This window comes from Seriola aureovittata, chromosome 24, assembly GCF_021018895.1.
Source record: "Seriola aureovittata isolate HTS-2021-v1 ecotype China chromosome 24, ASM2101889v1, whole genome shotgun sequence".
Classification (NCBI taxonomy): domain Eukaryota; kingdom Metazoa; phylum Chordata; class Actinopteri; order Carangiformes; family Carangidae; genus Seriola; species Seriola aureovittata.
This window is the reverse complement of record NC_079387.1, coordinates 3,617,085-3,644,175: the sequence shown is the minus strand read 5'-3', so window position 1 is coordinate 3,644,175 and position 27,091 is coordinate 3,617,085. Positions and strand designations below refer to the sequence as shown.

General features: G+C 43.0%; 1 protein-coding gene across 6 annotated transcripts; it reads right to left on the bottom strand.

Moving 5' to 3' along the window:
* On the bottom strand, positions 1-27,091 carry LOC130165529 (collagen alpha-1(VIII) chain-like). 6 transcript variants are annotated; one of them, XM_056370869.1, is made up of 5 exons: positions 26,920-27,025; positions 16,092-16,282; positions 4,885-5,042; positions 3,350-3,621; positions 1-2,937 (listed from the first exon to the last, which is right to left on the bottom strand). In XM_056370869.1, exons 4-5 carry the CDS (start codon positions 3,615-3,617, stop codon positions 989-991), a joined length of 2,217 nt encoding a protein of 738 aa, XP_056226844.1. In that variant the 5' UTR covers positions 3,618-3,621; positions 4,885-5,042; positions 16,092-16,282; positions 26,920-27,025; the 3' UTR covers positions 1-988. The 6 variants fall into 6 exon arrangements, with proteins under 6 accessions (XP_056226844.1, XP_056226845.1, XP_056226842.1 ...); XM_056370870.1 differs by having other exon boundaries at positions 16,092-16,242; positions 26,920-26,994; XM_056370867.1 differs by lacking the exon at positions 16,092-16,282 and having other exon boundaries at positions 3,452-3,621; positions 4,872-5,042; positions 26,920-27,091.

Here is a 27,091-nt window from a genome sequence, read left to right as displayed (position 1 = left end):
TGTTATTTATTTATTTATTCAAATTCACCAGTAAAAGCAACACAGACCAAAATTCACATATTTAGGCACAATTTTCTATTTGCTTATGCACCGTTGTCCAAAGTTCAAAAATATTTCATCTACAGTTTCGACACCTAAACTAAATATAAAAACTGTAAATACTGACACGGATGGGTGTATAAACATTGTTGAATATTTGTCTTCTTTTTTGCCACAGAACCTGTATGCTGTGTTCTGCATTTTGGAATAATTCCCGCCGTTTAAAAAAAAAACGCAACGATCCCGAGTAATCAGTAGTCAAACAAATAAATTACAGAAAATATTGACAAACTGACAAAACAAATCCATGACATCAAATAGTCAAAAGGAAAGAATCAAAAGATAGTCTGCCAAATTGTGGGAAAAAGTACTTCTTCTGTTCTGTTCTGGACTGCTATTTCTTGTATTAAAAAGCTGCATTTTCCAAATAAGGTAAAAAGACAATAACTTAAACACTGCGCGATGGCCCAAAATACATAACCCGACTGTACGTTACCGTAACTTTGAGTAAACGCGTTGTACGATGAAACCGATATGATCTTATGTGCCCGATCTTCAGTTTATAACTGTAAAGCCGTTAAAAAAAATGAGTGAAAAGTGAATATAATTCTGCAACAGAAAGCCTCAATGTTCCAGGAATTATTCCAGGCAAGTCACAAACAATGATATACTGTGTACGTATGGATATAAGAATAAATGCGCAATGTAAACGTACGAGAATTATCGCGACTGAGATATCGGTTTATCGTTCTATACGCGGCGCCCTCGTTATTTTGTAACCGCTCTTTCCGAGACTCCGACGCTGCGCGTCAATACGGATGTGAAGATTTGATAAAGTATGTCGCTGTTTCTGAACCGTTTCGCTTGACCTATATATTGTACCTTTGAGCCCAAATATAAGATTTACCGTCGATGCGCCGTTATCCTCTCCCGTGTATATACGCGCTTCTCACATCGGGTACAATAAGTATCCGGCAAACACAGAGTGCACGTATTGACCGGCGTAAAGTCCCGCGGCCTGGTCCGACGGCAGCTGTATGTGCACGGTGTCTCCTTGTCGTAACGGGAGTACGGCGCTCCCCGAAGCCTGATCCAGCAAGCCCTTTTTGTACTCGTCGTAAGTGTACATCGCTGGCTCGTTGTTCTTCATCAGTGCCACCCACACGTTACCTCCTTTGCAGTGGACGTGGTAAGAAAAGTAGTAGACTCCCGGTACGCTACAGGTGAAAACGCCGGTTTGGGGATTGTAATCTTGATTGCCGTTGTGCAGGAGTTTGTCAAAGACTACCGGAGAACCCACGGGAGGGAACGGATTCGTGAGCTTAGCCGTGAACGCGGGCATCTCCGGACCGTTTCCGCTAATCTCACCTCCGTTCTTCCTGTAGCCTTGCTTTTGGCCGCCGTACGGGCCGGTCACGGGGAGGATCTGTCCGAGGTCGGGAGATACGGCGGGTAGTCCCGGAGGACCGGGAGGTCCGGGTTGTCCCGGTTGCCCCGGAAGTCCGGACGGGCCGCCGGGGCCGGGATTACCTTGAAGGCCGACGTGACCGGGGGGTCCCGGCTTTCCGTCGCCGGGATAGCCGGGTTTGCCGGGCGGGCCTGTCTCGCCTTTTTGTCCCGGTAGCCCGGGAGGTCCGATCGGCCCCCCCGGTCCCGTGAGCCCCGGGATCCCTTGCGGCCCCTGGTGGCCCGTCTCTCCGGGTTGTCCCCCCTCTCCTCTCGGTCCGGGTAATCCCGCCGCGCCGGGGGGACCGGATATACCCCTGACGCCGGCTTCTCCTTTCGGTCCGATGGGCCCTTGTAAACCCCTCTGTCCGGGTTGCCCGCCCTCTCCCGACCTACCAGGCAGTCCCGGAAGACCCGGAGGCCCTAATTCGCCCTTTATCCCGGGAATTCCTTTCGGTCCTCCGGCGCCGTACTCTCCCTTTTGCCCCGGGAAGCCCAGACTGCCGGGAGGTCCTATCGGACCCGGCGGGCCGGGCCTGCCGCTGGGACCGGTGGGACCGATGACGCCCGGGAGACCTCCGTGACCTCTATCGCCTTTAGAGCCCGGAGGTCCGGGAAGACCGGTGTGTCCCTTGTGACCTTTAGGTCCCGGAAAGCCCGGTTTACCGTAGCCCGGCGATCCCGGACCCCCCGGCAAACCGGGAGGGCCCGGTTCCCCTTTCCCTCCCGAGAGCCCGGGTTGTCCTCTAAAACCGTCTTTCCCTGGTTTTCCCATTCCCGGTGGGCCCGGCGGTCCCGGATGACCTCTGTCGCCGGGTGAGCCCGCCGGTCCCGGCTCTCCGGGAGGACCGGACTTTCCCGGTATCCCCGGTTGCCCGGGGAGACCGTTGAGGCCGGGCGTACCGATGCCGGGCATGCCCGCGTTTCCGGGCGGACCCGGCGGTCCGCCGGGCCCTTTCAAACCCGGCAAACCGGGTAGACCGAGTCCTTTGTCTCCCCTGGGGCCCGGGGGACCGGGTATCCCGGGTGGACCTTTTTGACCGGGCTCCCCTAGAGGACCCGGCTGTCCCGGCAGCCCCTGGCCTCCCGATTTCGAAATCCCGGGGAGGCCGGGGGGACCCGGGAGTCCCGCCGGCCCGGGGAGTCCGGTCGGTCCTTCGCCGCCGTTGGGACCTAGGTCGCCTTTCGCTCCCGGTAATCCGGGTCCTCCGGGTTTTCCCGGCAATCCCGGCATGCCGGGTTTTCCTATCCCCGGGTAACCTTGAGGACCGGGAGGTCCCGGCTTTCCCGGCGACCCTGGCATTCCCTGGCCCGGGAGTCCCGGGGGGCCTTGCGGTCCCGGCGGTCCCGTTATTCCTGGGGGGCCTTGAATTCCTTGCGGTCCCTCTCTGAGACCCTCTCCGCCTGGGCCGGGGGGAGGTGGGCCTTTAGCCCCTCTGGGAAATGTTTGACCTGAGAAAAAGAGAAAACATTTGGTAGACGGACGTGAATATCGACCCGCTAAATCCATCCGCACTGATCCAGACGTCTGTTTATTTAAAACGTTGAAGAAAATGTCAAATGTTTGTAGAAATCGTTTCTTATAACAGAGTGAATTAAAACTGAATAATGCAATTTTGAGGCGCTTTTTTTAAATCATGCGACTACGTTGCTTACTATACTATCTCGGGTTCGGCTTAATTTAAGGTTAGCCGATGCTAATGTGAAACTTGAAACAATATAAATTAGTGTTTTATAGTCTTTATTCTATTTTAACCTGGATTAATATAAATGTGAGTTTTCATCTTTTTATATTATTATAATTAGGATTGTCTTTTTATTAAACCGACATTAACTCCATTTTCGTGTAACTAGTTGAGCTCACCCTTGCCCTCAGTCAGTGGCCTCTCTTTGCCCATTTGCAAAGGCAGCTGTGGAAGCTCTTTTCCATACTGAGGCACTAATGGCATAAGTGGCATCTCGTTACCCAAAAACTGTTGCTGAGGATACCCGTCATTGTATTGTGGCAGGGGCTGGTGCTGTTGAGGCGGCTGCTTGTGTCCGTAATACGCCCCGCCGTGGGCCGGGCGTAATAAACACAGCTGGAACGCTGTGACGAGTAGAGACAAAGACTGGAGGGGTACGGCCGCCATTTTTCTGCAAGAGAGAAGAAAACAAAAACTATAAATGTGATAAGCAGATAAGAATTTATTTTCCATCCAAGTGCAAGTATCCCAGTATTGGAATTCAAAAAAACATATTTCACGTTTAAGGTAAAAGCAATTGGAGCTACTTCACGTACTGCTCCGTATCTTGTGAAAATGTGTTTGTTGATTATATTTTGTATTATTAATCTGAATCCGTAAAGTAACCGGTGCCAGAAGTTATCAAAGGAATTCAATAGAGTTAAAAGTACAAAATTCCCCCTCTGGCTATGTGCATTTCATGTAGATCCAGAAGAAAATCCATTCTAACATTAACATAATGGATGGATAACATTCACATTTTGTGTAATAAGGACTTTTATCATAACATATGTGTGTGCCTGCGTCTTTCAAGCTTCACAAAGTCTTTCTGCTATAAAACTGTAGTCCCCGAGCCCGAGCCGGCTGGATAAACGGCGTTCGTATTAGTTTGTGCTCTGAAGAAACGGTTTCTGAAGCTGACCCTCCGGGACTTCTGAAACCCGCTGTGGTCAAACTGAAAAAGTAACAAAAATCCTCTCCTTCCCTGTGTTTACAGACGTGTAAAAGCCTCAGAGTCTCATATCCTTGACGTGAATTATATCGCATACATTGCTAAAACATATATCCTCGTTAAGAGGCCTCGCGGGGGACGCGGTCAGTTTCTGACATCATCCCTAATCCTTTAAACGTGTCTGTGCTAAAGAGATTGTGTAAGTGCTGCCAGCAGCACAGCGTGAAAATAAATAGTGATGGGTGAATGTATGTTTTCCACCTCTGTGGTATTTGTGTGTCCCGAAACAACCGACGAGATCAAAGTTTTTGGAGAGCTGAAACGATGGAAATGAGACATTTTTCCAGGCAATTATTTAAAAAAGCAATCTTAGTAGTGTCAGGCTGGAGATGATAATCCTCGCAGTTGATCTGCACACGGGTACTACGATCGCACTATGCGGCAAGGAAGAAAACCTCAGACAAGGGAAGGTGGAAATTTAGACTATTAATCTAAGAATTTCTAAATCTCTGGCCATGTTATATATGAATTTGATATTAACAATACAAGAGAGAGTTTGCTGCAACTCCAATCAAATCCATTTAAGCCTATTAACAATAACTGTACTTTACTGATTGCAGTTACACACAGTATTTGGCTTCACAGCATCGAGCGACACATGTTTAGCTAAACGGTTTCAAATAAATTGATTTCGTTTCATTTGTATTGACCTCCCGCCCTTACTCCTCTCAAACCGAAGGTCGTCGCCCCCTCTTTGGCCCGCGCCTCCTTCGTCCGGTTTCTCCCCTGGCTTCGGGTCGCTTCTTTGAGTCTTTTTCAAGGCATGAGTGGGACGGTGGCCATGCGCGGGATTCCAGCCGGGTGTTAGCTGCTGCTGAGCCCTGCGAAAATATGAATGTCAGGTTCAATGATGTCGGGTGGTGACCTTTTGCGGAGGCCTGGGGTTTGTAACGCTAAGCTGCCATACAGATACCGTTATGCTGAGACACACCCCTTTCCTTGAGGAATGTAGGGACAGGAGCTATTAAAAATAAATGTAACACAACTGTAAAATTACAGAAATGGATTTTTGCAGCCTGCCTGAGAGATAGATATCGACATGAAACATCACGTGGGCTTTGTAAGTGCAGACGATACCGAAACCTCGGGCAAAGAATGTTTTTCTCTAATTATAAAGGTTCTATATATCTGTTTCCGCAAATCTTCTGAAAAACAACAAAAACTGTAATCCGATGCCATAAACAAATCTTCATATGAAGGACTAAATGATCGCTTTTAATCCACCGTTATTTGGAGGCCTCCTAAAGCTAAAGATGATCTTTACGACGTATAGATCCAGCACCGGGGACAGAGACCGTAGAGCCTGCGCAGCTATGAGACCGCAAATAGCGAGTACGTACGTTTTGTGTAGCTGGCTTCTAATCTTAAAACTACAACCGTAAATTCCTGTGTTAATCACAATTGATGAAGCCTGCTCTAAGAAATTTTTTGTTTTCTGCAGCGTACTCCTCAATTATGTTTTCATCATTGAAGAAAAACTTACAATTTTAAAAACACTTTTGATTGCACAGAACTCAACTGCCAGGCTTTTAACCAGAACCGAGAGGTATGGCCTCCTTACGCTGGCCCCCGGTATGTTCGAGGATTGATTTGAAGACATTTCTGATTACTTTTTGATTTTTGATTACATTTAAGGTTCTTTGTGGTCTGGCTCTTAATAAATGCCTGTGTATAGTTTGAGAATCCGTTTTAATCCGTTCCAGAAGCCCGGAGTCTGTGTTCGGGGGCTTTAAACCTTTTCCTAAAACAAACATTTTCCTCTTTGATTCTTTTATTTTGTTGATTGTGAGAAGCGCTTTGTAGTTTTGGTTTTGTTCTATAAATAACAATAAAACTGAATAAAGATGCTTATCAAGTATCTTGAGAAGCTTAGGCCGGCAGCGGCGCGCGTAGACATCTGAATGGTCGTGCCCGATCTGTGATATTTAGCTGGTTTAGCGTGTATCTAAACGGCGATACGAGCATTGTTTGCTTCACCGCGGTTGAAAAACCGCAGCGACTGAGTTTCAGTGCCACATACTGATATCGTGACCAGACTTTTTGAAATGTTTCCCAGAACCCGAGTGCCGCAAACCGATCGTTTGTTAAACATCTTTTTTCAGATAGAGAGCCGGCGAGGGATTGATGCTCAAGTGTTGATCTTCTAAATTAAACATGATGTCACACATGGGGATGTTAAACTGACCGTCTCTGTACTCAAAGCCCTTTGCGCTCGTACAAAGCAAACTATTCTCTGCAGACAAAAAAGGAACATATGCTTGGCGAGGAAACCGGACGACCTCCGTAAAACAGTCGGCAAAACAAAGAGGACGGGCAGCTGCTTTGAAACACATGTTCCCTCCGACCTCCAAGGATACGTCACTCTTCGTGGCTTTCGGAGGCGAGGCGGACGAAAACACATCCTATCCCGATGACGGGACGAGCCGTGTGAGTAACAGAGCTTGTTTCGGGGGCTGGAAGCGGTTTTTGGCAGAGTTTCATCTGTGGTGACTGAATGTCTTAGAGACGCACGGGGCAGAAATACATCAATTCACAGTGAACACACTGAAGTGCTTCTCCACCAAAATCTGCTTGCTGTAGTGCTCTGGTCAGACATTCATATCTATCTTTCTATATGGATAGTTTAGATGAGGGAACCGTTTATTCGATCGCCTTGTGTTGTTGTGCTGTATATGAAGATCAGCTGCAGTTTGTTTTATCTCTTACGTTTTTTCTTAAGGAACTTGTTTTAATGATTGTATTCATTTTTCATTTGAACGGGGGTTCTGGGGGCAACTGAGAATTTTTCATTACTCGAAAAAGAAAATGGTTCCGCCCTCTGCTTTAACAGGTTATTTCCCAGAATTATTTTTTTCCAGCACAACCATAAGCTTTCAATTCTCTCTTATCAATCAGCAAACAAAGATTTATGGAGCTATTTAAAGCAAAAGCCCTGTGGAGCTGAAATTCCTTGTAGTATCAGATTTTTCACGGTGCAGCCAATGTTTCTGACAAAATAACTCTTACCGGAATTTGCACTGGAGAGTTCACGCGACGACCCGAGAGTTTAGTCTGGGATATCGTCAAGGGACTAAACCTGAAGTGTACGGATTCACACGGTCTTGGAGACTGGATGGTGTATCACGATGACTTGAAATTTCATATTTGCGTGACTCGTCTGACCAAAGTCGCAAAGTGATTCCTCCTTGTTTTTGTTTTTGTTTTGTTGTTTTTTTACTGAATGTGAGACCTGAAAATATCAGAGGCTGTGTAATTTCTCACCGGTTACTTGTTTTACTCGTAAAAGAATAAAATCAGATATGTGCCGCTTTGACTTTTTGGAGAGGGAGAACACGGCGCCATTTCCAGTTACAAAACATCTGCTTAGGACTATTTTTCTTTCTCGCGTCCCGGACAAAAATCCCCCTAAATCTAAAATAGAAAAAGTAAAGACAATTTGTCTTTTCGATACCAAGTACTGTAAATCTTAAAGTCCGCTTATCGTCCCGGACGGTTCGACTTTCGACACGATCTGTCCGATCTCGGCCCGATCGACCTCTGTGAGCTCACCTCCCGTCTTCCTCCCCCTCTGCGGAGGGAATATAGAGCATCCTTAACGGCATTGTGTCTGTCTGGTTTGAAAAGTGAAAACACCTCCTCAGTGGTGGAAACGCAGCTCGCCTCACAGTCTAAAGGTAACAGAATTCCAACAGAAACTGAAGCCTAAAAACTGCAAACCCTTTCCCTCAGTTGGGGGAAACGTGATTGGATAACTCTTGTATAACTCAAAGGAGACATTCCAGGGACAGATAACTGCTCTGTAGAGAGTGTTTGGATCAGATCAAATAATTTACGTTCATTTATCTAGAGAAGCTTTTAAGATTTCGGACACTTGATTTCTGAGTGGTGAGAAAAAGGGTGATGTGAGTTACTCGAGTTGCCTTCTTCACTGTTTTTGTTTGGTGTCTTTGATACATGAAGAACCCAACACCTCCCAGTCAGTGAGCTTAGTGGGGAATTACAGCTGAACCATCTGAGCAAAAGCACACATGTCACAAACTACAGTGTACAGGGACTAGACGAGACGGTGGGGGTTCACGTTATAAAATATATCTTGAGCTCACGTTACTGGCAGCTAGGAAACGCACTGCTATTCAGTGGAGATCTGTTATTTTGCCAGGTCCTCCACAGTGTTGGATTGAGACTTTGAAATTTGACATTTAAAGGCCTGTTACGATATAAGAAAGAATTGTATAAAATTTGGCCTTTTCACATTAATTTTGATTCACAGAAACATTTAAAAACTCTACAATGTATAGTTTATATGTAAGACTAAACGTCATGGGGGGCTGGTTTTTAACAGGACATAGATCTACGTTTCAACTGCTTACAGACTAGTGTTGCACTGTGTTGTACTTGTTTTATATTCACACGTTCTGTAGCTGTTGTGTTATTGTTGCATCATGTTACCAAAGGAACAAAAACTATCCCGCTGTATATGTGTAGACGGACGGCTCCGGAATACAAATCTGCGTCTCGACAACAAAGGATCCGTTTTTCAAACGACCTTCTTTCTTATTTTTTATTTTCCCCCCCCCCAAGTCTTTTCATCTCGTACGTGAACTCCGCTTGGATGAAAACTCTTCAGACACCTCCGTACCCCTCTCGCCTGATGACAATCCCGTGCGACAAAGATTGCTTTGCCGACACTTACGACCGCGGCCGGCCCCGCTTGGTGATGAGCCACAAGTCTTTTATCACCTCCAGCTTGGCTTTGAAAATAATCAAATTTCCATTTCTCCTCTGTGTTCCTCTCCTGACTGATTCCAGATGGGGGACTCTACCGCTCGATAAACAAATGATGAGGAACAGAGGCGTGTCATTGCTTACAGATACGGGTGCCAGTCTTAATTGCTTGTGGTCAGGCCTGGCTTTTGTGTTTTAAACAGATCGCAGAGGGTCTTTCTCTTCCAATGAGAGCAGGCGGCAAACAGTGCCGCGGGACCGGGCTAAAGAGAAACTGTCACCGAACCAAAATAAAGACATTACTATCGAAACCGAGTGACTGTTGGTTATTGAGCGGCGTAGGTTCCTCTCATCTATGCGGTGAATGTTTAAAAACAAATCTGCTCAGGGAAAAAACTATTTAGGATCCCAGTACATAAAGTGATAAACGCAATTCTGTTTTTGCTATAGAAAAAAAACAACCTTTTTCTGTTTTGTATTATATGCAAATATTACAATAGATGAATTTGGCATGTGCTTTTGTTTAAATTGACTTCTTCCTACACTCATTGCAGCTTGGGGTTCAGTATCTTGGCCTATGACACACTTCAACACACACACACACACACACACACACACACACACACAGGAATGCAACGAACAGCTGACAGAAGTAGCTGAAGCTCCAAGACAACATCTGGGGAATGCACCTGTGTGTCTGTGTGTGTGTGTCTGTGTCTGTTTGCATGCATGTGTATGAGAGCTGTTGCTGTGTATTATCTAGCCTTTATAAGAAAAACATCTCTACAGTGATTCTCTTGGCCGGCCATGGGCGCTCAATCAGTTTCTGCAGGCAAAAGTCACAAGAGACACCTAAAACCAAAAAAACACCGCTGTCCGGAGCTGAAACGATTAGTTGATTAATTTACCGACAGAAAACAGACCGTGATTAATGGTTTCTATCATTTTTTTTCCAGAAAAACTGCCATAAATTTCCCATTCCCAGCTTTTGACGTCAAGATTTGCTGCTTCCCTTTGCATGGTAAATATTTCAGGCTATATCATTTACAAGAATTAAACAAAGCAAGCAATTTAAACAGGTTACTTTCAGATAAAGGGATGGGAGGGAAAAGATGCAGTATAAAATGTCAAGTAACGGTCTGAGATATATGGATATTTCAAAGCTACAGTTGATGGGAAATAATCACCTTTTTACCTACAATAACTTCAAAACGTACACATTCACATTCCGCTGGCAAATTATAGAGAAAGAAATGAACAATTACAGTGCAATCCAAGCAAGTAGTGTGGCCGGCGGTTCGGTAGAGGGCGCCAAACTCCGTTTCTATCCTATCTATACTTGTATCAATCTTGTTGACTGGTGTTTTCCACAACGTGGGTGGAGAACTAAATGTGCTTCCAGTGGTAAGAAAAGTCTGCTTGCTGGTTGATATACACACTTTTGTATAATCACATTTATTTTTGTTTTTTCTGTAATTAATACTGGATATTGGTTTTGTGCATCACATCTTTTATTTTCCATCTACAGTCTGCAGAGCAACAAGTTTCTCTCTCTCAATGCTGCATTACTTGAGCATATCCTGGACCTGAATCTGTTTTTCTTTTCTGAAATCACTGCCCTTCTGTCTCCGAGCAGGTGATTTATCCCGGCTCGATCGTCGAGAAACATTTTCATTTTCCCCCGCGATCCGGCTTATCTCGATGGGAAGAGAAAACATTGAGATTTCCTCACAGTATGTTGAAAACTGAGGCAAAATGTGCACGCCTGTTCCGCCCGCTCCGGTTCTTCTCCGACCTATTTTGCTCTTTTTCAGCATTCCTTCACACCTACTCGATCTCTTTGCGGAGCGAAGGCCGGAGTCGCCTTCGCAGACGTCTACCGCCTCGAATTCGACGAGGCAGACAACAGGTTAGCTGACCTTTAGGCGGGTTGAAAACCCGCACTTTAAGGTGGTAACATTTTAAACTCATGTTCCAAATAACCAAGTGACCATAAAGGGAAGTAGCATCCGGATGACTTTCAAAATGGCGGCCGTAGTGTTTGCTCACTGCTCCTCCAAACCTTTGGCAAAAGCATACCGACATGCACATAATTGCACCTACGCCTCCCTTGCATTTACACACATCCACCCAGTCTGCCCTACCGCTTCACCCATCTCATCCACAGATTTCCCCTCTCCTACGATTCTGGGAACCGCCGGTCACCGAATGCCTGCCCGCAATTTTCGTTTCAGCCAATGATCGGAGTGGGTGGAGAATTATTTTCCTATTAGCTTTGAGTTCTGTCAAAACACAGTATCTGGTGTCAGTGGACGGAACTTAATAGCAACTCAGAGCTAGGGAAGCGCTTCAAATTTTTACATAGCTCACATGTTCAGAGAAAAACAATCAATAGGAAACAAAGATGGGAAGAATATATTTTTGAATCTGAAACTATTTACTCTGATGAGAGCCTTTTTACACGACATGCTCCGCTATCTCGTGCGGCGGGAAAGAAACACTTGTGAGGTTTTTCAAACTTTTCCAAGTGCTCGCCTGAACTTCGTGCTGTTTTGCCACATTTTTATATTTTATAGGCAAATATTCAGATCTGATCACTTATACTATGCTTAAACCACAGACTCCCGTGTGGAATTCTGCGGTTTGCAGCTGCATAAATATATTTTGTGTACTGTGTAAATCAGCCTACACTGTTGAAGAGGCCACATGTTGTCTCCCTTCCTGTTTCCGAGCTTTTCCGATGAACGGTGGTGGAAAATAACTAAGCCTGTTTACTTGCGTATTGTACCTTACCTCTTTGCTTGTGACACCTTATACAAAGAAGTATTGTTTAGTTGGGGCCCATTGTCACATTTCCAATGTTATGTTATTCAAATATTAGGCGATAAGCCTAGATTCTCCAGTCCGTGACATTAAAACCACCGCGAAATAAGAGGGCGCGACGAGATGGCGTGATTAAAAGGGCGTCGGTCAAACATGAAACGATGGTGTGCGATGTGGAAAATGTGGAGAGAAAGACAACGGGCTTCTGATCAGTCTACACAGATCTGATGTTTTTGTCTGCCGCCATTTTCAGTCCCCTCTGTGCATGTTTAACACATGTACACAAATCGTCATGATTTATTGATTAAATGTGTTTCTGTTCCGTCTTGTTACGTTTTGTTTTTATTGAAACACAAACTTCCTGTCTAAACCAGGCTCCGCCTCGACCTGCTACAGCAGTAAAATGCTGCTTACGCTCTGGTGCATCAGGGGCCATTTTTTTGCAGATCAAGTACTTTTACTGTCAAATATATTTAATGATAATTTAAGTAGCGTTTTGGATACAGGACTTTAACCTGTCATTTTGGTATTTTAAGATTGTTGCACTGGTACTTCTACTTGAATACTCTTTCCGGCACTGCCGATTATTCCGATAAAGGCATAAACTGCCAAAAAGGCTCAGTCGCAAATTGACCGTGAATACCTCGGAAGACTTCCGACATCCTAAGATGAATGTTTTTACAATCTAAACGTGCGTGGGAGCAGTGTAATATTTAAAGATGACTAGGTGGTGATTATATGCTGTTTTGAGAGAAGGTTTCTCTGGGTTTATTGCTGACAATTACAACTGCAGCTCTCCTTCAAGTGATGAGTCATTATGGTTTTCAGTCTTCAGCGTTTGTTAAACTTTCTACTTTTTTGCACCCATTTCAATTTATTGAGATCATAAAATGGCCCGCGATCATTTAGGGCTTACTGCAACGCGTATAGATCCTCTGACCGGTGACAGCGATATATATGACGACAGTCCTGCAAAGCTTAATGTGTTACACAGTCGCACTGTAAAATATGCCACTCAGAGAAAAAATATGATCCTCCCTTTTCCTACTGTCCAGATGTTTTTGCACTGGAGTATTTACGAGGGATAATAAGGACTACAACTCTGTCTACTTAGGAGTTTAGATAAGAGACACTTTGCAATAAATCTGCAAAATTTTAAGTTGTAATTCCAGGATGGTGTATTTAAACTAAACTACCACTGGCTGCACACACAGAGGGTGAAATGGATCACTATGAGAGATTAATTGCTTGCAGAGTGCTTTTTTTGTTAACAATGCAAAATTACCACAAAAGTTTAAAGTTTCATATTTTGGGACGGTTCTGCACGGTAGCACACACATGGCCTCAAATCGCAGAGGCTGCAGCTGCAGGATCGAGAGACGCATTCTCTCCGAGCTACATAAACGCTTCCTGTTCGGTAGGTGAGAACTGTGAAGGAGTATGAGTGCGAGACGGAGACAGAAAATATTGTCGAGGGACATTAACAGGGTAACAGATATATGAAGTCGCAGCCTGCTGACGGATCGGTGTCAAACTCGGAAGCTTCGACACAGGTTTGCTTCTGCATCTTCTGCTCAAAGCAAACAAGTTTCAGCATCTCAACAACAACAAAAGCCAAGCTTAAGAAACTTTATGATCCGACGCCCTAAAAGTAAGTCATTCATCTATAAAAAAAAAAAAGCTAAACAAAAAGGAAATTATCACATTTCTCAGAAACAAAGAAATAACTGCAACCATAGTGTTATAAATCCAACAAGCGAGCTCCCTTAGCTTTGAATTGACTGGGTAATATGCTCGTTCGCTTTCTTGCTGAGGATTAAATGACAGGGTCAATACCTCTCTCATGCCTCTAGCTTTGTAAAATGTGGACAGAGTCAGACTAGGTGCTTCTCCCCAGTTTCCAGTCTTTGTGCTATGCTAACTAACCGGCTCTGGTATCGATCCTCTCACCTAACTCTGAAGGAATGTGAACGAGCGTATTTTGAAAAAATGTCAAATTATTCCTTTAAAAAGTGATACAAACCTTGGCTTGGCGTTAGCATTTTTCAGCAGTGTCTCAGATCAGTGGAAAAAAAGCAAATTGTTCTGGGTTATAATAATGACATACTCTGAATAAATAACCGACAGCCTCGATACCGTTACAAAAGAGTTGTAGTGATATTCTGCTGACTGCGCGAGTTCTTTTATTCGCCTTGAAGAGAGAGTTTATTGTGATCACTGTTCAGTATTTTAAAGCGACAGTAAATTTGCGACCAGCTGATGGTTTTGAAGCACATGTAAAACGTTTTTCTCTGACTGCACAGCAGAATTTTGTAAGGACTTGGAGTGGTGGAGCTTATCTGGGGCCAAAACTCAGGAGTTCACATGAGAAGATCCAGCTAGCCTCAGGCCTTTGGACACACTCAAACCTCAAAAAACAACACAATTGTATTTTTGGAGGACCTCTTTCAAATAGATTTATTTCCAGACCTACAACTATAAATCTTTAGGTAACTTCAAGCTGACGATTTGGATATGTAGTTCGGCCTCATAAACGGTGAATGGACAATATTATATTCAGTTTCCCAAAATGTATCATTTCAAGATCCAAATAACTATAAACTAACTGTTTGCTGAAGCGGGGAGAAATACTTTTTCCTCCTCTTTCTCATATGGAAAAAAACACAGCCCCAGAAAAACAAAACAAACACCCCCAAAAATGCATGAATGCATCTTGGGAGGTCTGATGGTAGGCCCAGACGTGGTGCCGCTATAGATGATAGTTCATCACCTCTTCCGACGCGAGCGGGTATACGTCAAGTGAAGGATCCTGAAGCTCTGCATTCTCCCGATTTGATCTTTCTCGACCTTCTCGCATCTGCATAACAGTGTTATGTGCGTTTCCGCGGCGCTGCTGCTTAGCGCTGGATGACAAAAATCCATAACAACCGTTTTGCTGATGCCAACAGCCCTTACAAGTGTTACGGTAATCAAAAACTTTCAGCGAGTTAATTGTACGACTTGTTTAACCTCAAGTGCGTGAGCTCCTTTAACCACATTTTCCCCCTAATTAAGAGTTTTCTCTCTGAGAAAGGAAAAACATGATCACTTTAAATCAAGAGCTGGAAGTTAGAAACAGCTGCAAATGCTGACAGAAGATCTAACAAAGTTCCTCTCAGCTCCATAAAAACTGACCTTTCTGGTATCTGAAACTTCTTTTCCACATCTCCTACTCGCACAAAAAACATATCTGCTTTCATGCTATTGCAACCTACTTCTACATGCGAGTTATAGCGGCTGTTATGACACGTTTCCACTCACTTGCAGCGGAAAAAAGGTTCTGAAGAAACAACAGTCGAGCCTTGGACATGTTTAACATTGTGATAAATCCGCAGTTGGTGTGAAGCAGGGATTCCTGACTGTTTCCTGGCAGGTGCAGACTCAGATACTCTGTGATTAACTTACGTTAAGAGGTTAGAGAGGCAAAAATCAGACTGAAAACTGTCACGTCTGCGTGTTTTAGGTTGAAGATGAGTTGAATTAAGTTGCCTGAAAGATTTCCTGAAGCCCAAACTTTCCATCTCTGACTCATTTCTCAGAGCCAATGTGCTGCCAGAAAGCCTCTTTCAAAAATTGTCTCTAATCCTCTTTTCCTCTTATTTATGTGGGATAGTTAAAACTACAATAATCTCAACAGTGAATCCTGTTCTTGCTCAAACACTGGAAGAAAAAGTGCCTACGTTTTTTTTTTCTTTGTTGAAAGATATGCAACTAACATTTCTGAAATGTCAAGACATTCCATTAACTGATGCTAAATCCTGTCAAGATGCTGCACTATGCATTTATTTTAACAAGTTTAAGACAGAGTTATTCTTCCCAGGTGTCTCTTTTGGATTTTCTTTGCATTTGGAAAACTGTCAGACATTATCTGCAAAGACTTCTGTCAGCAGAGGCTCACAGCAGTGAGCTCTGTGAAATAGGATGTCTTATGAAACATTTTGGAAGTTGAGAAAATAATTTTTTTTTTTTTTGCTCTGCCTCTCTATTTCCATGTTCCTTTCTTTGGTCCTACTTCTGTGAATCACATGCAATCTCAAATCTCATGTATTGTTCCACAAATTCACACAGGAAATGTGTCAAGTTTGCCAAGAGAACAGGGGGAAATGATTCAGGCAAGACATTGCAATCAGACAACAATGCATGAAAAACACAAACTATAAGCTGTGTCACGCTCTAGGATTACTCGCCGAATGCTATTTCTGCACCGAAAAACCTAAACACGGCAGCCGCGCCGACCGAAACGTCATCCGATCCCGCGGTGCCGGTGGTGATGCATCCCTTACCTTTATGTGCGTGCTGCTGCTGCAGAGTGGAAGTATCACAAGGTTTTGAGGAGTCTGGGACAGACGCTGAACAGCAGCCCTGGTGAGGGTTTGGCTTTTATCTGCAGGTGGGTGGAGCTGCTCGAGCTGAGAGAGAAGAGAAGCACTAGATCTGTCCATGTATGTGAGAGAGGGAGGGAGGAAAACAGGGTCTGTGAGAGAGAGAGAAACCACTGCTGGGACTACATGTTTGCAGCATTAGAGGTTATTATATACAGAAGCAAACTGAGGGAAAAGAGAAAACCCAATCAGCTGCGCAACTATATATCACAAGGAGGAAGATTCTCGTTTGACTTGGACGTCTTAGTGCATTCTTTGCATGCAGAAAGATTTAAGGGCATGGCCTCACTTTGGTTAGCAAGCGCTGGCTGAGGTCAAGATTGAGCTGAGAGGAGGGGTTTTTGTGACTACAACAGTACTCACACGGTAGTTGACAAAGCAAATCTCACCACAATGTCCTTTTTTTTTGGGGGGGGACTTTTAAACCGACACGGACAAAACAATGGACTTTGTTACTCCTCACATTTACTTAGTATAAGAATTGTTCTTTCACCACATTCGAGCATTTGATCCATCAACTGGTGTAAAAGAAACTAGGAGTCTGCAGCCGTGCTGCTGCCTCTGTGAGGCTGTACTTCAGCGCAGCAGCACTTCAAGCTAAATCCTAACCTCAGCATGCTATCATACTCACAATGACAATGCTAACATGCTCATGTCTAGCAGGTGTAATGTTTACCATGTTCACCATCTTGGTTTAGCATGTTAGCATGCTAACAACTGCAAATTAGCAGGAAACCCAAAGTATAACTGACACTAATGCCGTTAGTTTTGCAAGTATTAGATAAATGAAAAAGTAAGACAAATTCACATTTTGATCGGATGATGGTGCAAAAGGAAAAAATAAGGGGGCCCCAAAATTAACGGCAATCCATTGGAGATATTTCACTCCGGACCAAAGTGGAGTGACCGGTATTGCCATTCCTACAGCTAACCTTTCTATCTCAGTTATTGGCGGGAGATGTATTACAAATATATAAAGCTTAAGACTCCACACTCAAACAGTTACTTGTTTGAATCCATTGTCCTCCGAAGAAAATGAAGATGGGGATAATAAATGGGAGGGCTAAACTAAGCATTAAGGCTGCTCGGGCCTGCACTCCCACGTGACTGAGTTCTTGGTATAAAATGTCAAAAATATTTCACTCGTGTCCAAATTCTTCACTGCGCTGAAGAAACAACCAGAGGAAGAGAAGAGGGGAGAACATTCACACTCCGAACAGCTGGTTCACATTTGAGGATTTATTCTTTGTGTTTTTGTTTGTGTCGCTATTTTAGGTCTTTAACGTGTTCTCCTCGTGCAGTGATCGCTTAGAAAGAAAACATTTCGGTCCCCCCCCCCCCCCCCCCCCCATTTGGACAGAAAAAAACATTGCTTCAGTAACCTAAAGACTGTACTATTGTTTTTTGTAATGGAGGAACCTATTTTTCATTTGTGACTGTTCATCGTGAAGTCCGGAGAGCAGAAAGAGCAGAACAATACACCGGACGGAACAACAAGCAGTCAGCTGCATGGAAACACTGACCTCATACCTGATGTCATGTAGTTATTAACCTGTTAGATTTCAAGGCCAAGTTACTGCAGCAACATGAACAGCACAGACAACCTTGGCGCTAACGCTAAGCTGTTTCCTGTTCCTCAATGAGCTCACTTTCATCTTGGGATTGGCAGCTCATAGTCATTTGTAATGATAACAGGTGGACGCACTAACGATAGCGTTGGTTTAGTTTGTGTTTTGCATTTAGTCCTTAGTTTCTGTCAAGTGAGATTAATAACCGAGACTGAAGTTTCGGTATAAAAAAATTGACTTTATCCACGGATCTCACTCTCCAAACTAAAAGCGTGCCCTGTCAAACAGCTCAAAGCTTTTCCTAATGTGGCAGCGGCTATGAATGGCTTCCGTGTGATTGAGAGAAATGCGATTAATTCAGTCACCGTCAATATAATTTGTCGGTAGGCACAGACTTCGTCCGCCGTTTGGCAAGAACCGCAAACATGTTATGCTCCAAAACCAACACTGCACTAACATGAAGTGACGTGGACATTGGAAAACCGTTTTAAATTTCTTTTCCTGGCACCTCGCTCTTACACTCTTAAAGTCAGGGGACTCATTTATCTTTGACTACTTTAGGATTGATTGGTTTTATTGTTGTGATTCTCAAAGCTTAAACACGGAGGCATATTCTTGACATTTAAATGGTTAGTGTGTTTATATAGTCCCGACTCAAAGGTCTACATACTTTTGTTATGGCATTCGTAGCGTTCGGTCAGCATCGCACGGTATATACTATTGGTGTCGTGTCAGCGAAGACAAAATTCACAATATTTTCAACCGATTTTAGATTTTGAAATTTTGAAAATAAATGATATTAGCTTGATAATAGTGTTTTAATCAGGTCTCTCAACCCTCAAAGGAAAATGCTGCAGTTGTATCTGAACAGACATGTAAATGTAAAACTATGCACGCATGATATTTTGAGTACAGTTGCCCAAACTAATTAAATTTAATCCTACTCTGCTTTGGCTGCCTCAAAGGCTTCCAAAGTAAATACATATGCCAGGGTCAGTAATTTCTTTCACACATGGGACATTAACAACTGTATTTATCATATAAGACAGTTTGTTTGCTTAGTGGGTATTACCCAAAGAAAGAATGAAGGTAAAAGAAAGACAAGACCCGCTCGAAAACAGGAGGAGAATATTCGACAGTGTACCCTGGCTTCAGTTCTGTCACCACGGATTCGAGACCTCTCAGCTTCTGTACGCATCAGCTGACTTTTTTTCCATTTAGCAGACCCACAGCTGTCAACTTTGGCCGTCCACGGGACCCGTCTGTATCTGCATCTCATAAAGTCACGTAACGACGCAGAAAAATGCAGAACTTCCCTTGGTGGAGAGAGTGCTCAGGAAATAATTGAGCATTTACCACTCAGGATAGGAAAATGGGATCAACTGTGAAAAATGTTAAAGCTTGTCCATTAAAGTTCTGTGCTTATAGGCTGTGGATAAAATTTAGGTGCTGACATTTCATTATAAATGGAACAGAAGTAAAAAAAGAAAAAAAAAGAAAGAAAGTAAGAATTCAGACTGGAGCCAATGACCTGTTGTGTGGGGTTGTGTTGAACGAGACCACTGACTTGTCAAATACATGTCAAAAGAAAAATGAGGAAGAGGGTTTTTCTTTTGTTGCGTTTTTGGTACATATAGTATATGTGTGTGTGTGTGTGTGTGTGTGTCTTTATACACATGTACTTTTTCGTACATTCTGTCAGAAATACAAATTCTGAAAGCCTTGGACAGACAACAAAAAAACTGATCATTTTAGTTTAGAAACATCTGTTAGTCATCACAAAAGAAACATTACTCCATTTATGAATGTTTTAAAGTGGTGAACCTCATTGTGTCGCTCGCTAATATGCTACAGGCAATGAATATCCCTGGTGTGCCAAACGGTCAGAGGTAGATCTGAGAAACTTTGCAGCAAAATCGTATCTATACTGTACCTCTGAGTCCTCGTCCGTCATACAGGCCCTCTACTACGACTAACTCTTAAGCTGTGTGGAGAGATTTATGAGCTCTCAGTGGATTTCCTGTTTTGCCAGCATGAGATTTTTCAAATGTTCATACATCAAACTTATATGAAAGGATTTCCTTTTGTCACCTCTTTTTGGAAAGTGGCCATTGTGGATATATGACACCTTTAAATTTTCCTACCACACATTTTCTTGGTAAAAACGCCTCCCAGGTTTAATGTGATTGCACGTGTACGTGCGCTAATTCGTAAACGGCTAACAGAGCTCCGTCTGACATTCTGGATCTGCTTTTCGTCATTTGTGGCGAAGACTTTTAAGATTTTGGCTCAACGAGACTTCAGTCATCAACAGATGACTATAGTTACATGATGTCATTACATGAACTGATGCAAACTAAATACCGGTTACAGCTGTGGGGCAAGAAGGCTAATGGTCCCAATGCAATGAGGCAGAACTATGCATACGTTCCCGGTCACAACATACATGTGCTATCAGGTTAACGTTATACATCAGTCAGCACGGTCTGCAGTACTTCCTCACAGTGAAACAAGCAAGCCCACTGCTGGAAGCAGTTACTTAATGTGGTGACGCGCTGTTTGCTCTCTCATGACCACCTCTGAATTCTTCTGTCTGGCTGTTAATCCGGTCGTCTCAGAGGCCGCTTTGAGCCGGGGGTGCGACGTGAAATGTTCCTCTCCGTCTTTGGTGGACGGTTTGAGAATTTGGCAGGAGGACAACGAGCGCAGAGCAACCGGATACAAAAAGTTCTGGAGATGACGGATTGTCTTCATCAAAGCCAGACACCAGACTTTTTAAAGAAAATCATTTAGCCCTCTGACTGATAGTGGTGGAGTCAGTCTTCAAGACATCTTAACTGGCTGAATAGCACAAAACTTCTCCGATTAAAACGCTTAAAGCCCCATGAAATGAAAAATACACGTTCCAAGTTTTAATCCCGTCATGTCCTCAAATTTTTATGTCCCATTGGGAGGCGTACCTACTGCTGCCGAGTGTCAATCTGGCGAGGTCAAAGTTGCTTGTAGAGCAGAGGAGAACGGCAAAATCGGTTTATAGTTCCATGTGGGTTTATCGCTACGAGCAATTCGCACTAGGCAGTCATTTGAGCCGTATAAAAATATCGATTATAGCATTGTCATGTCGGCACAACATTGTCACATTGTCTAAACACAGTGTCACACATCTGTTGTGCTGTCTTGCTGCCCTGAGAAAATTTACAAGAACATACGAGAAATCTGCCACACATGTGCTTGTAATATTCAAATTTCTTTCTTGGACTTTAACTTGCCTAGCCTAGCCAAACAGCAAATTGTTGTCAGTGTGACATAAGATTCACTGCTTCATGCAAACATCAGACAAAAACATCAGACGTGAAAAAGGTCAATTCCAGAATTCCAATCCAAAACACCTCATTGTATCTACACAAGACCAGCGGTTCAGAGTCATTTGATCTGAATTTAAGCTGCATTCCTCCGCTGGATTTGGAAACAAAATACGAAATATAGCAGGGACGCTTGAACGTACAGTGGTGCGGGGTAAGGTTTTTGAAATAATAAAGAGCCCTTACGAACACCAAACCTATATGCCTTGAAAGATCTAAACTGCAGTGAAAGTCAAATATTGTCATTAACATCTCACAGTGAGTGAGCCATTCACCGTAGCATACCATGCGGGACAGCTTGCGCAGACATAATACTGGTGGTGCCACTTAGCATCGGAGATACAACAAAATACTGTGTATTCGTTTCGTCATTGTGTATTTTCCTTTGGTGAAGTCAGGCCAATTACAGAGCAAAACAAAACACGCCAGTTCCATGTGATATCACAGGAAAAGGATCATTAGGTGCAAACCGCCTTTGCCAACGTTTCCTCTGCTCATTAAGCTTGTAGTGAAGGCAGAAATAGTGGGGTTGTATGGGTGCACACCACCCTCACTCTGTGCTGTAAGTCTTCATATGTTATACCTCCTTTCTAGCTTCATCTGTGTCACTGCACTGGAAATATGTGGAATGTGTATGGATACCGCTGTGGATGGCAGCTACGCTGTAGATCCCTTCCTGTTTTAATGTTTTCCTTTCTATGATGCAATCGTCTGGGTTGAGCAGACCAGGAAAACTTAATGATTTTACACCAACTTGCTGGCTGAAGTAATTTGGTTCTGGGAGTATTTCAGTGTAATTTTACATACGGCTACACTACTAGATATGATCAGTTTGGGATGCAAAATGTTTCCAGATGAGTTGTTATTAACTTTTGGTGGCACACCCACCTTTCTCCAACTTTCCCTGACTAATTACTAAGTATTATTATTGATTTCCTACATTTCCCAGAATGCAGCCCATTATGAAAGGCCCATTATGAGTGGAAATAAAGAGAAAAATGGATATAATGTACAGCAGCAAAACAGGAATGCAGACTAGACCACAACATTTATGTCATAGAGTTGTGTCTATGTCTTTTTTTTTTTTCTTGAAAAGGATACTTCAACGATTTCCTACCACTGCTCCATAAAGATGGGAGACAAATTAAAAAAGGTCAAAATCAGTGCATCAGAGGCCGACGTATCTTGACTTTTAGTCACTAATGTGGCTCAAGCTCCAAAAACACTAGATGCTATTTTTCCCAGAATTCCACCTGATAACATCTGTTGTTATACTGCATATGGGAATTGGCCGCAATTATCAGTTTCTGACTTGTAAGTGCAGTGGTGGTCACGGCAACGTCCAAGTCGTGGTTATGACTGGGAAACTTGGATGTTTCTGGAAACTCCAATATATCTGACTTGGTGCCAAATAGGATGGTGCCTGAGAGGTCTGTGATTCAGGTTGATTAAACCCACATTTAACGGACGTAGAACTATATTGTCAACGCATTCGTTTTAACCTCGCTGCCTGTAAATGCCTAACAAACTACATACAGTTTGTAACACATACTTTCAGTAAAAATAACCATCTCAGATGTGACAAAGCTCCTCCAGAGCCACAGAAGACATTATACAACTGTTTCCACAGGCTGAGGGCTCAAGCTCTATGGAATGAGGAAAGTGATGCAGATAATTGATTGAGTTCCACTTAAATTTCTTTTTGTCTAAAAAGAGAAAGCACCCACACAGTTAATTCAGGTGTGTCAAAAGCTCTCCATCAATAGAGCTTTTGTGTCTGTGCTTCAGGGAAGGCATGTAATGAGTTACTAACACGAATAGAATAATTACATTATGAAAATGGTGAATATGATCCATAACTATTTACTTTTTCTACTTCTCTGCAGCCTGTCAGTCACCAACTCCTCCACGCTGCCTGGCTGCCGCCTGGTGCGCCCATGTCCGTGCGCACACAAACACACGTACCTGAACACACCTGCCTGCCGAGAACATTTTATAGAGAAATTTGACTGGGCTAGACGGTAATTAGATTAAAAGCACCGGAAAAATTGGTCAGTTTTAGTATTACTCATATGAAGACTTAAAGAAAAGAAAGTACTTACTGGAAGACTACGCATCTCATTTTGAACATTAGCCAATAATGTATTTGTATTGGACATTATAGTGCAATTAAAAGTCCATATTACTGTTTTTTTTTGTTTTCTTTTTTACTTTTCTATATGCAAGATAAGGACAGCCTATTATTTTTTTTGAGTCCCAAGAATTAATAACAGATTAAAGACTAAATATCTCATTTTATCAGAGCCTTTAAATCAGTTTGGACTTGATGATTTCCTCTCTTTAACATTTTGGAATTTATGGTCTCTAATAATGTCTATACTGGAGCCAAAACTCTAGCATCTTTTCCATGCCATATGCACAGAGTTATAGCACTTTCTCCACTTTTATCCACATTATGTCAACTATGTTGTCATCTGACTCTGAGCGCACTCCATCGGCCTTGGACATGGAGGTAATCTCGGTCCGTCAAGATTACTGCACGTATACGAGAGAACACCGCAGCTTTAGGAGCAACTCCCTCTCAAATGTTTTATTTATTTGGCTGCATGTTTGAGCCAAAGGCTTTGGCTTGCGTTTCATTCCTCTGCTGCCCTTGGAACGGAGGCCAGATATGTGTGGACTGGAAACCCCCCGTGCTTGATGGTGGGGAAGTAAATTAATCAATTTTAGGTGGATCCAAAAAAGAGCTCGCTCACAGCTTGAAAAGCCGCTGAGTCATTGTCTATTTATCTCGACTGCAGTCTGGCCAAAGTCTGGGCTCGCTGGGTTTGGGGCAAATGTTTGAGTTTGCTCAGAAGTGAAACTTGTTGAAGTGACACATAACTGAACGGAACATAATTTCCATTCTAATAAAGCTATTTCTCAGTGTCAGAACTGAATTTGAACTTTTATTAACAGTGGTCCATGGTGGAGTTGTAACTTTTAACATAGTTTTGCTATTGCTACATAGCCAACGTAGCACAAGTAGCAGCTTCTTCAGGGCAGACTGGAAGCGACAGTAATATTTCTTCTAGGCTGGTAAGTAATACTAATGTTGGCTAGACATACAAATAGCTCCTTTAAATCTCTACAATGGTAAATGACTATCTTTCAATGCTAAGTCTGCACCTTAATGATCCTGATATGCAAAACCCTGCAGACTATTTAATTTGCATAGTTATTGTATATAAATCACTTGGATTAAAATGTGAAATGTACTAATATTTTAAATTTACCTATTGTATCTGTTGTTAAATGGAGCAAAGAGATTTAAACTGAAACTGATTTAAACTTTTTGAAAAATAAATAAGCAAGAGACCAAAAGGTTTCAACACAAAGATGTGATTCTTTCACCCTCATACCAGTATTTCTTTTGCAATGCAATTATAAAAGGATCCAGACGGCATGAAACAGAACATAAACATGAGTTTAACAGCAGTTCCTTTGGGAGTAGTAACAGAGCGGGTACAGCGCAGTGTGGATTCAGGAATTAGGCCGCAACAAGAACTCATCATGTCCAGGGGATCGAATAAATATTGGCTTTGAACACCATACAAGTGGTGTACAACTCTCTGTTCTCACACCTTAATAACCTAAAATATGGCTAAAAATAAGACTAACAACGTGGTAAAGTCTGTACATCCAGGGTAAAGGTAAATGCACTCCACTGTTAGTTTTGTTCTGCTGTTTATGCTTTAGCTTATTCTTATCATCTATTTCATTTTGCTTTACTCTTTTTAAAACTTATATATGTTTATAAGCTTTTTATTCTGCCTTGTGTTTCTTTCATATCCTGCCTTTATGTCTTAGCCAAAACACTTACGTAAAACTATGTTAAATATGAAAATAATTGTGTTTTACTATTATGTAAAAGACTGAACAGCCTTGTTTGAAACTTGCTTTTTCTTGTCTAAGATATTCTGGGTTGTGTTTGAAATACCTGCATCTAACATACCTGCCAAAAGGTAGGCTATGTTGGAAGCATGCGAGGTATTTTTTACTGACTGAATGATGTAGTTTGATGTCTAAGTCGACCCTCCGTACCCCAATGAAGCCGCAAGTCTGAGGAAAGTCTTGTTCGAATCAGCAGTTGGACACAGTAAATTTTAAACCACTGTAAATATATATATATATATATATATATATATATATATATATATATATATTTCATTGGAATCACTGCAAAGTCCTCCAAATAAAAACAACAATGTCGATTCTAGATGTCCTCTAGAACGACACATAGAGGACAGTACAACTGCAGTACTTTAATAGTCGAAATATTTTGGTGTGCGCACACTTCCTTTCATTTTCTAATGTGATTAAGCTCATGTTATTCCTCTGGAGTCAGGACTGGCAGCGGTCTGACATTCATGTGTCTGGAGATGAAGGTATGAAATATCACAGCTTGAAAAACTGGACAAGGAGTCAAACTCATGCCTCTTTTCCATGAAACACGACTGTCAGAGCTGTCCAGACTAATTCAAAGATAATTTTCACATGAATGATGGATTTCTTTTTTCCCCACCTATTATTTAGGGCATACTGTAGTGGGTGGGTGATGGGTAATTTGCAGCACACATTACAGGCTTTGAACTATGAAGAGCACCAGACCACAGGTATTTCAGACCCATGTTGTGAAACAGTTGAAAGTATCATTAGAGAGTCTTGTCATGTGTTTTCAGGAGCATTTGTCAAGTGAGAAATACAGAAAATACTTTTTTGTGCATGTGATTGAGGCCAAAAAAAAAAAACAGCTGAATTCCTTCCTGCTTGTGTGTCAGATAAAGCCACAAAGCCCTGTTTTATTTCTGCACTTGGCAAAATATTTGCATTAATATCTTCAAAACAGGCTCACTTTTACGCCTCGCCGACCAGACCAGGACGCCGCGTTCGCCAGCATCAGAAACTGAACGTTGATCCCAGATTCTGTCTATTACGGGTTTATACTGAGACATTCACACACATACACACAACTCGACGTCTATCCAAAGTTTCTCAGACACCGTTCAGACAAACAGGCTGCAGCCATAACACCAAAGCCATTTTGAGTTGAGTTCATGTATGTGTGCGTGTGCGTGTGCGTCTGTGTGTGTGCGTGCCTGTGTGTGTGTGCATCCAGAAACAGCAAAACTGAGCCAGGCCAGAAGCAGCAGAAGTTGAAGCAGACAGTGCAAACAATTCCCAGCATTCCTCTGAGGAGCAGCGTAAACTGACCCTAGCCCTCCTTTACCACACAGGCTGAGACACTGATGCCTGAGTGAAGGGGTTCGGTTGTGGGATGGCCCTTGAGAATGAAGCCTATAAGTAACAAGCAGGGAGATGTGTCTAAATTAGTCATCAACACATGCTGTAATCCCTCCTGTCTGTCATGCCCTGCCTACTTATATTAGTAAGATAAATTAAATCAAATACATTCTTTAAAGACTTACTATCGTGCAACCCACCTCCCCCACATCACCACCTTGACCTCCAGAGTGTCCAGGCGACACAAAGTTTCAATCAACCACCTGCTGGCTCCACTCCACCACCACCAGGGTCTAGACTCTGAAGGATACTGTCCTCTCTCCTATCTTCATTCAGGCCTACGCTTCACTTCCATTGTTGGAGCCTAACCGCAGACAGGTCGGTTGTTTGTTTGGGGGCAGAAACTCAAACTGCCCGACTGTGACGCTTTCGCCAGCTCGTCACACTCACTATGTTGCTTTTTCAACTGCTCACTTACAGATCTACGGTATGTTACACAGGAAAGGTTACACTGACCTGTTGCTGTTTTTTATTATCCAGCAAAATGACTTCCAGAGATGGAAACAGCTGATGTCAGCCATCTCCGGGAGACTTTATCAACTCCATTAGGTCTCGCGACTCAATGCTACAGTGTTGATGAATTCATCTCGACCTGCCTCGCATCATGTTGATGTCGGGAGGATTCTGG

Coding starts and splice junctions, on each gene's coding strand:
- LOC130165529 (XM_056370866.1), bottom strand. CDS start 26,984: ATGGCTGACATCAGCTGTTTCCATCTCTGGAAGTCATTTTGCTGGATA. Junction 5,043..26,919: donor ATAATAAAAAACAGCAACAG/GTCAGTGTAACC, acceptor ATATTTTCGCAG/GGCTCAGCAGCAGCTAACAC. Junction 3,622..4,871: donor GAGAGGAGTAAGGGCGGGAG/GTCAATACAAAT, acceptor TCTCTCTTGCAG/AAAAATGGCGGCCGTACCCC.